We start from the raw sequence: 10,709 nt of genomic DNA on the forward strand, positions 1-10,709 counted from the left end.
CCACCAATCACAACCGACTTCCGCCTGTTTGAGCTCTTCGCTGAGTGCGTTCCACATGCATACATGTCAATTTTAGTGTTATGGATATCGATAGTTCTGCCATGAAAGACTCACCGGAGGATTCCCCGGAGGACGGTATAGACACTGATCAGAAGAATGACTTTACATCATCAAAACTCGGAACTAAAGACTAGTAAGGATGTGATGATCAAAATAATGCCAGTCTCCCCAGTCTGGTCATGTTTTTCTGCCTGTGTTTCTCACACGTGTCAGATTGGACTGATAACGTTCCATTGCAACATTGTTGCCGTAGGCCTACTAATCAATTATCCCATCATTGAACACTGGAACAGGAAAAATATATGCTACTATTACTCACACAATGTACGGTCAATGCATTTTTTAAGCAATACGGCAAATTTTAGTGGAAAAGGATGCTATACCCAGGTAGCAAAGTTTATCTGGCCCACTGTTGGTCCGATCCTTTTTTCGCGAGTGATAACAGTCGGCCCGATTCTGGCTTTGTCCGTGGCCCAATGGTCCTATTACCGTATGCCGACAGTGTCGGCTCAGTGTTGGCTCAGTTACTGCATGAGACTGACAGTTATTTTCAGTGTCGGCAGAGTGTTGGCTCAGTTACTGCATGAAGTGACAGTTATTTTCAGTGTTCTATGAAGTGTTGGCTGAGTCACGGTAACCAGTGTTCCAGCCGAGCATGCCCATTACGAATCAGGTTTTCTCTCTCTCTCTCTCTGCAGTTGGGATGAAGCTTACAAGAGGGAGCTCCAAACATTCCATGACATTGGTGACGTCGGTGAGATATGGTAGGCCCTTGTTAACACACACTTTTCACAAATCTATTATTACATCCAGGAGAGCTAGGTTAGCCTACCTTTAAAAGGGGTTATCCTAGATCTGACCAATTTAACTTCATATGTGCCCACATGCCATGGCATGATTTTAAAAGGGGTTCAAAAGAGTTTTCTTGACCCACAATTTGTTGCACTGCATCTCCAAATAACTGCATGCACACTAATCGAAAAGTTATATAACTTGAAACGAAACGAGACCACAAACTATTTGTAGGCCCTATTGCATGTTTACGTTTGCTTATTCTTGTATTCTAAGGTTTGGAGAAGAAAGCATGGATCGTGTTACCAGATGGATAGAAACCCAAAATCTACCCAATGACATTAGCATACTAGACATTGGGACTGGAAATGGAATGTTCCTTGTGGAGCTGGTAAGACACACACACACACACACACACACACACACACACACACACACACACACACACACACACACAGACACAGACCTGATGGAAGTTCCAAATTCAGTTTGATTGATTGCATCATTTGTTTGTTTATTTGTTTGTTTGCAGGCCAGAAATGGATTCAGGAACCTAACAGGTATAGACTACTCTGTTGCGTCTGTGGAGCTGGCCAGGAGTGTGCTGAGGGAAGAGGGACTGACAGATGTAAACCTTGAGGTTTGTTTTCAGTGTTTCCCATACCGTACATATAGTAGAGAGGTTAAGCCCAAAAAATAGGCCTTTGACTTCAGACTCTATAGGGAATTTTCGATACATTGGCGGCCATTTTGAAAAAAAAAAACTATTTATTTCCGAAAAAAAGAGTGATCTCACTTGTGTCTTTGGATAAAGTTATTTGTATGACCCTAAGGTACTTCCATGCCAAAGGAGACCTTTGCATCATGACTTGAAGTCAAAACTCACTTAACCTCCTTATTAGTAGACTATTCTGTGTCGCAGCTCTACAGAATGAAACATCACAGAGCACTACAAATTGGTCAACAGTCGCACATGCATGGCGACTGAGATACACGCACCCAATTACGCAAACCAATGTGTTTTTGGCCCATAGCACCACACAATGCTACTTGGTCTGTGGAAAACACTGGTGTTGCTAAAAATGAAAGGCCTGAGCATCTGACACAGTCCACTTTACGGATGGTTTCCATAGTTTTTCTGCATCTGTGTGTGCTCTTCGTGAGATGTAGCCGGTATAGCTATAGAATTGATGGGAATTTATCTTTTTTTTTTAAAAACCATAGTTTTCAAAAATCTTCATTTGTTTTAATCAAAAATTTATCACAAGTTATCAAGAGCCAGCCAATAGCAAGGTTGCCACCCACAGCCTTAAGCTAGATCATTTCTCACTGAATTCCTAACATCCAGTCAATACCTGTGCATTCCTCTGAGGGTCAGTCTTGCCTCTCACCATTCAGATGGACAGAGCGACAGACTTAAGCCAGTGGTGTTTGGCAGCGCACTGCAGTCGTGTCAGTGGACAGAAGTTCAGTGCCCACTCTGCTGCACTTCACTCTTGTTTCTGTGAAGAGTGGCGCCATAGAGGTAGAAAATAACACTAGAGAGGACACAGCAATTTGCGACAGCACTGGGAAATGGCAGATGGAGCTTCCCAACTTCCGTAGGTAGTGTAGGTACCTTCAGGCAATGCAAGTCAATGGAGAACACGCCCACCCCTGTCAAAAAATGGACTAAAACTGTGTGAATATGAAGTAACGCATTAATCAAACACCAGATTTGAAATGGCAGGCTAAATATCTACTAAAATCATATGAGTCGATAAAATACATTTAAAAATCAAATAATACCTTTTATGAACATAGTTAGCAACACACTTCAACTATATACAGAGGTGAGCCTCGTTCTCCGTTAATTTCCAGTTCTCTGATCTACCTACAGATAATGGCCGCTACAGATTGCCGTAAAAAGGGGGGCGGGGTCCTCTCTAGTGTTATTTTCTACCTCTATGAGTAGCGCTCTGTGTGACTCTTGCAGTCAGTCAAGAGACAGGAGGGTTTTTTTCACAGCAGACATAAAAGTGATGGAGCTCTCTGTTTCCACCCTCCTTCTCCGCCATTACACCAGCAGGCCATGCCAATGGCTGATGCTGACCACGTGGATATGTAGCAAAGTGGGGGATCCCTGGAGGGAGGGAGGGAAGGGGGAAGTGTGCCGAGCATACTACTCACACATGCAGCTGTGGCGGGCTGACTGAACTTCCCCAGTAGGCTTAGCAGCAGCAGGCTACGTTATGGAACATGTGTGTGCATGCATGCATGCTAGTAAGAAACTCACACCAACTGCAAAGAGCGGGTGTAGTTGGATGGCGCTTGGCAAAGCAGACAATATTGACCCTTTGCTCGTCTGGCAGCCAGGCAGCAGGTTAAGTTGTGTGCTGGGCTGGCTGGCAGGCAGGCACGCTGGCAAGCAGGGCCCATGCTCCCTCTGAACGAGAACACTGCAGCAGTGTGTGTGTGTGTGTGTGTGTGTGTGTGTGTGTGTGTGTGTGTGTGTGTGTGTGTGTGTGTGTGTGTGTGTGTGTGTGTGTGTGTGTGTGTGTGTGTGTGTGTGTGTCGGAAAAGGCCAGAGTCTGCTTAAGTGTTTAAAATAAAGTTTAGGGGGCCTAGGAGGAGCTGCCCCACGTGTGGGCAATCGCAGCCTGCCTGCTACGATTCAATGGCCCAGTCAGTCAGTCAGTCAGTCAGTCAGTCAGACAGACAGACTCTCCGCTAGCCTGCTGCTGATTTCCCCCAGTGGTATAACTCATTGCATGTGATTAGGCTTGGCCAAGTGGAGTGGAGCAGAGCCGAGCTGGGGATGTACTGTATGTATGCATTTCTAGCTGCTGGGGCTCGTAAAAGCCCACGGTTCTCGCAGGGGCTTGTGGGTAGGGCTGTAGTCAGGGAAGCTGACAAGGGGGGTGGCAAAGGGATAAGTTGTCCCGGGCCCAGGGACAAAGGGGGGCTCATTGAATGTATTGAGTGGGGGTGCCTTTTGGATGGCTTTGTCCCGGGCAGAGCCTAAGTTTGTCAGTGGCTAGTCCGTGTGACTAGCTGCGTGTGTGTACAGTAACGGTAGCTTCTGTGGCACCATGCCTGGCGGTAGTGGACAGAGGAGGGCTTTCACTGGCCGCTTTCAGCAAACGTGTGAGTTTGGGTCGGAATGGGAATGGGAAGTCGCGGGAGGAGAAAAAAAAGTAAATGTTATGTTTGGAAAGGACACCATAACAGGATGTTCAACAACCATATTTTCCCCCACCCCCACCCCACGACTCTTTTTTTTTTAATCATAAAAATTCATATCCTCCCTGCTTCTGGTATGGTATATACAGTGCAGATTGACACCATGTGTCCGTGTATGCAAGAGCTGCGTTGAGACTCTTATTCTGCCTCCAAACTTCAGGAAATGGATTTCCTCAGCCCGCCGACATCCGCCAGCTCCACGCCAACCTTTGACTTGTGCATCGACAAGGGGACGTTCGACGCCATCAGTCTGAGCCCTGAGGACGGGGAGCAGGCGAAGAAGCGTTACGTGTCCTCGCTGAGGCGACTCCTGAGGCCCCAGCCGCACGGGCTCTTCATCATCACTTCCTGTAACTGGACCAAGGAGCAGCTGCTGCACATCTTCAGCACAGGTAAATAGGGGTGCACCGATACCACTTTTTTGAAAACCGATACAAGTACGAGTACATCAATGTGTGTACTTGCCGATACCGAGTACCGATACCGATACCTTTTACCACCAAAATACAATGAAAATAAATGCATGGCCTTGTTTTTTTCCACCTGTGATATTTGTATTGTTCATTTCCATGTAGATTTAAATGTTATTAAATGTATGAGTTGGCTATTTTTCTCCATGCTACTGTCAAGTCCACAGAACGCGACAAGATTTTGCATTGTTTTGTGTAATAGCAGTATCGTTCCTGGTATCGGCAAGTGCTTGACAAGTACAGGTACGAGTACAATGAGCAGTATCGGCAGCCGATACCAGTATCGGTATCGGTGCATCCCTACAGGTAAACCTACGCCTGGACCGGTGGGGGGCAACGGGGCGACGGGTCGGGACGACAGGACAGGACAGGACGGGGACGAGACGAGGGGCGCCTCTCGCACGACACGGTCGTTGCCCTCGCTCGCTTTCGGTCCCCCACTTGCTCCCTCCCTTAAATCACCAGGCGTTCTCAGCTGTCCTCTAGGAAGCTCACGGTTGTCATCAGAAAAAGTGTCTGTGCACAACAGGGGTTATATGAGTTGGGCCTTACGACAGCGGAGGAGGAGGAGAGTGGTGTGCCGTGAGGGGGGATTTAGAGATTTGATTTCTTTCACCAGCTGCAGCTGGAGTACTAGCTTGGCCCATTCGATTTACAACTCACAGGCCGTGGCATGCTTGTCCTTTTGCTTTCTAACACACACACACACACACACACACACACACACACACACACACACACACACGCACACACACGCACACACACACTCCTCAGATGGCCATTTTAAGTGTTGGTACTGACATTTGGAGGTTGACTGTGAAGCGGCGTATACATCAAAAGTGACCTATGCTACCCGAGTAGCTGAGGTCACTGAAGACGTTTCGCCATGAATTCACTTTATTCGCTCTTTACCTGACATTGACATGTTACATTTAACTAATCACGTAACGGCTCTGGCTTGTCAGCCTGGGACATTTGGAGATCTGAACATTCCAATTGGTTTTCACCAAACTGCATTATAGCTCATGACCGTAATATATATTAGCGTGACTTTAATCGCTGAAATTCGCTCTGGGCGCTCAAGTCGCGTCGCTCCTGGCGAGTTCGCTTTGGTGGCTTTAGTCGCCGACCCTCCATAGAGACATAATGACTTTCGTCGCTCAGGTAGTGTAGGTTGCTTTTGATGTACACATAGGGTGATTTCCAATATGCACACTCCCGTCCTCCACTTGTGCTTGTGGCCTCGCCCCACCTCTTGGCCCCTCCTCCGTGCAGAAAACAATACAGTTTCCCTGCTGTCAGCCTAGCCGCAACAACTTTTGGGGGACTGTTTTTCATTCACCATTCCAATTGCAAATTAGAAAATGACATTAGAATTGGGATTTTGCAAGATTTTGAATTATTTTTCTGGTGTCAGTGACCTCATCATGAGGTCACAAGCAGGCAAGTCAGCAAGGGAGGACGGAAGTCTGCAGATTGGAATCCACCCATAGCTAAAGAGTGACAGCAGTGCTCGGCACTGCACCGCACGGCACGGCATGCTCTCTGTGGTGTAACTCTTGCCTTTGCCTGTGGCCTGTTTGTCAGACCAACTGACCCGGGGTAACAGGGCCAGGCTGCCCCATACTTCACCCTCTGTCAAGTTCAAAAGTCAGATAACTTCTCGGCAGAACTGACTTTTCCGTTAAGCCTTTTGCCTTTGGCGTGTTTTAACAGAACCCACACACAACCAGAATCAGTATGGATATAGTATAGTATAGATGTAGCTTTTCTGTGCAATACCGTCACACAGTCTCAATGTGCTATGTGATAAATAGTGCACTAGTGACTTCCAAAACAGTGGTATCAAGATAGTGTCACTTTCTTCTGCCAAAGCCTTATTAGCTGAGGCTATAAACGCATGTTGCCTTGTCGAAATGTCAAGAGAACAAACGACAAGCAAGTAGTACTGCACAAAGGAAATGCATGTTGACACATCAGATTATTGACACACCAACTTCGCAAGCCAGCAATCAGAGCAATCATTCTCTAGAATGTACTGCTCTGCAAGGGTTTGAGGGCATCAGCTGAGAGAGAGGGCATTGCAGATATTTCCCTGCTACGTAATTGTATGTACGGTTGGAGTAAAAATTTGTTGCAAAGAAATCTACTGATGGCACAGATGTTTGTTTTCAAGTGTAAACAAGCCCGACTCTGATTATGATATGACTTCTAACCAAAAGCATTATGTTCTTAATATATATTTGAAACCTCAGCTTAATCTAATCGCAATCTATACTGCTGTGATAAAGTGATAAAGTGATGCTGCCATCATATCCTAATGCACAGTGGGAGTTTTCCGAGGGCATATCTTCAATTTGTGATGTAACAGTCAGTTCATGAATGGAGGGGCTACTCATTTTTTGGAGGTTGTCAGCGAGTTATGTTGCAACAGCACTATATCTGTAATTTCCAAATTACCATTTCACTTTCACTTTTACATGCCACATAATTGCACGTTAAGTGTTTGAGCAATATGAAGATGTGGCTTTTCCCCCACGCTTTCCCTATGGTTTGGCAAAGGGAATAGTTTCTATTTTAGCGCAAGTTCATCTTTTGACCCTCAGTTTGCCGTTTTTACTTTTGCTGCCTCCACATTCCCAGCATTTCACAGGGAAACATCCATTTCGTGACGCCAATGTCACTAGCCAAAACTGTGGCAAGGCCTGAGTTGTAACCAAGACACATGACCTTGGGTATCTAACTGCTTCTCTCTCTCTCTCTCTCTCTCCCTCTCTCTCTCTCTCTCTCTCTCTCTCTCTCTCTCTCTCTCTCTCTCTCTCTCTCCTCTTTTACAGGGTTTGAGCTGGTGAAAGAGCTTCCAACTCCTCGTTTTCAGTTTGGCGGAGTGACAGGAAACAGTGTGACTGCCCTGGTCTTCAGGTTGCAGGCCTGACTCCTTCTCACGATGAAGATAGTTTGTTTCTCAAAGCTCCTCTTCAGATGCCCTTGCAAAAAAAAAGACTGATGAAGAGAAGTGAAAGGAAAAAAAGGACAGTATATGCTTTGCAGATGGGACTCGCCTTATGAAACATCAATATAACTATAAAACGTTACTCTGTCACAAGACCGTAAACCTGGAGATAGTGTTTGTCTTGAAGACCAGTTCCATGTTTGCCTTTGGTGAAGAATGTAGGATAATGTTATACAGTATGTGTGTGTGCAAACAGAGGCCGTTTTTTTTTTTTTTTAAGTAAGCCTTCTTTGAAATGGCAAACCTCACTCTGTGGCCTCTTAATGGTCTTGTAAAGTGGGAAATCACCAACAGGCTGGGGAGCCATTCAGTTGCTAGTATGGAAACAGACTTTGCATAAACCCTTCATCAGATTGTGTGTTCCAACACATTCACATACACACTGCTGGGAATGAATGGTCAGTTTTTAGAAGCGGCAGCATTCAGAAGTGTGTGGTTTCTATCCTCTGCTAACCTCTGGTGCCCTTATCCGTTTTTTTTGTAGAGAAAATGTATATTTCCCATGTGGAATCTCTCCAAAACACTACTAAATAAAAGATACAGTAGGCTTGCAGCGGCATAGTCTTGGTGTACTACAGTTGAGCTGTACAGCTGAAGTCATAGTTTTAATCATTTTAAAAATCATTGTCTAACAGCTAGAATCTATGTTGTTATTGTTAGAAAAAAAAAGTTTTAGAAAATAACATGCCCTGAAGTGCCGTTTTTGTCAGGGGTACGTACAATTGTGAATTTTCCATTTTGGCTCGGAGTCACACCAGAGGGGGGTATTTGTCAGCACGACACGCTATCTATAATGTGGCTCTCTGAGCACGCCACTCCACCACGCCCTGTCACAACCAGGCTAGCAAACTAGGCAATTGCCTAGGGGCCCTCCCCAGATGAAATAGGTTCCCCCTGGTAATGACTGGTTCTGCACTGGCCGCGATGACATTGACAACTCCCTAAATCCAGTGTCTGAAAAGTGTGATGATGGTGCTATCGAAATGTCTTCAGATGGGGTCCGTCCCCCAGTAGTTGGCCCAAGGTAGCAGGAAAGGAAAGGAATGGCTGGAAAACAAGAAGCCGTGAGTCACTATGTTACTATGGGGAGCGTATGTTTCCAAAAATACTACGGAGGGGAGATGGGAAAACATTTTTTAGAAGTTGTCATGCAATGTCAGGCTCCCATCTTTTTCCTTCTGTGCTCAATAGGAGTTTGTGACTGTACCTAATTGAAGTTGTCATGCAATGTCAGGCTCCCATCTTTTTCCTACTGTGCTCAATAGGAGTGTACCTAATAAATAAAAAAAATGTGTTCTGTAAGTCTCTTTGGTTCTTTCCTTCACTCTAGAGAGGGCCTTTAGGCTATCATAGGTATAGGCGATACTACATCTGCATAACATCAATCCACTGGCCATGCAAGCAGGTACATGTGTGTTAAAGGACAATTCTAATTTGCCAGACATGAAACCCCATTGAAAGTCAATGGAAAGTTCTGTCTGGCAAATTAGAATTGTTTTTTCTTAAAAATACAAAAACTTGGTATGGAAATCTATGGAGTATAATGAAGAGGGAAGTGTGGGTCACCAGATCAAAGAACAAAAAACAGCTGACAGCTAAGCATCAATGATATCTGGGCTTTCATAACCCTCATGCAATGCCACTGCCATTGACTTCAATTTTAAACACAGTCTGGTCAGCAGTCTAACCCATGACTGCGGTTTTGAGTAATGAACAAGGCTGAGACTTTTTAAAGCCTCAGGAAGCTTTTACCAGTGTTTAGAGTTAATTGGTTAATTCAGATGATTAGGTTAATAGCTTGTTTAGACAACCTTTTTATGATATGCTAATTTTTTGAGATGGGAATTTTGGGTTTTCATGAGCTGTATGCCAAAATCAACAATATTAAAACAAAACAAGACCTGAAATATTTCAGTTGGTGTGCAATGAATGTAAAACATATGAAAGTTTATTTTTTATCATTACATTATGGGGAAAAAAATGAACTTTAACACAATATGCTAATTATTTGAGAAGGACCTGTATGCTGTTGAATTGCTCACGCTACCCTTGACTTGTCAGTACCCGGTGATGCCACATTTTTCGGCTAAGCCCTATCCGAGATATGAGCTATTCTAATGGGGGCACCGTTTGTTTACTTTTTTTTTATTATTATTAACATAGGCCTACTCCAAATATTTTCCCAAAAGGTACCGCTGTTTGCTAGTTGTCTGCTGATGTATAACCTTTCGGATGTTTTTGAGATGTTTTTTTGAAATGTAAACAAAGTGCTGCCCCCATTACAATGACCAAGATCTCGGAAAAGGCTGAAGAAGAAGAAAAAAAAAACTTAGGTACTGACAAGTCCAGGGTAGTGTGAGCATTACAACTGCATGTTGAAATTGACTGAACTGGTCCTTTAAAGGGGTATGCCTGGATCCGTGGATCCAATGGATCAATGAATCAATGGATCCGTGTAGCATGTAGCAATGCTACACGGATCCATTGATTTTCACTAGCTTAGCGACATACTCCCTCTTTTAACTTGTCTTAAAGCAAGACAACGCTTAACATGAAAAATAAGACACTTTACCACCTTTATGAACCCCAGCCAACGATTTTAACTGTATTAAGCCCCAAAATAGTGGCATACCCCTTTAAACCCACTTCACCCCATGCACAGATCCATACTTTACTGACATGGTATTACATGAGTAAATGGACAGTGATACAGGACACTATATACAGGACACTAGCAGCTTTGGAAAGTTTTTACCTTTTTTTAAACTTTTTAAACTTTTTCCCTCTTCTGCTCATCCGGATCTGGTCTGGTCTCACTGACAGATGTGATGGCTTGGGCATTTATGTACATAAACACACACACACACACACACACCGTATGAGCAGAATCATAGCCTGGAAAGTTACTGCATGTCTGATTGCCCCAGATGGGCGGGCCAAATCCATTAGTGCTTCCTGGGAAAAGCAAATGGTTCCTTATGAGTATACTGTGAAATCTGTGTGTCAGAGAAAAAGAAGTTCAATATTACAAAATGCATTGCTCAACAGGAGTTTCACAGAACCAATGAGAAGTGTGTGTGTGTGTGTGTGTGTGTGTGTGTGTGTGTGTGTGTGTGTGTGTGTGTGTGTGTGTGTGTGTGTGTGTGTGTGTG

At 44.5% G+C, this 10,709-nt stretch overlaps 1 protein-coding gene across 1 annotated transcript; it reads left to right on the forward strand.

Annotated features, from left to right (window-relative positions):
* Positions 1-21: 21 nt before the first annotated feature.
* Positions 22-8,859, forward strand: eef1akmt2 (EEF1A lysine methyltransferase 2). Its single transcript, XM_063191755.1, has 6 exons — positions 22-193; positions 759-824; positions 1,129-1,243; positions 1,385-1,492; positions 4,235-4,466; positions 7,382-8,859. The coding sequence occupies exons 1-6, from the start codon at positions 81-83 to the stop codon at positions 7,477-7,479; spliced, it is 732 nt and encodes a 243-aa protein (XP_063047825.1). The 5' UTR covers positions 22-80; the 3' UTR covers positions 7,480-8,859.
* Positions 8,860-10,709: the final 1,850 nt, after the last annotated feature.

The sequence above is a fragment of the Engraulis encrasicolus genome, chromosome 24 (assembly GCF_034702125.1).
Source record: "Engraulis encrasicolus isolate BLACKSEA-1 chromosome 24, IST_EnEncr_1.0, whole genome shotgun sequence".
NCBI lineage: Eukaryota > Metazoa > Chordata > Actinopteri > Clupeiformes > Engraulidae > Engraulis > Engraulis encrasicolus.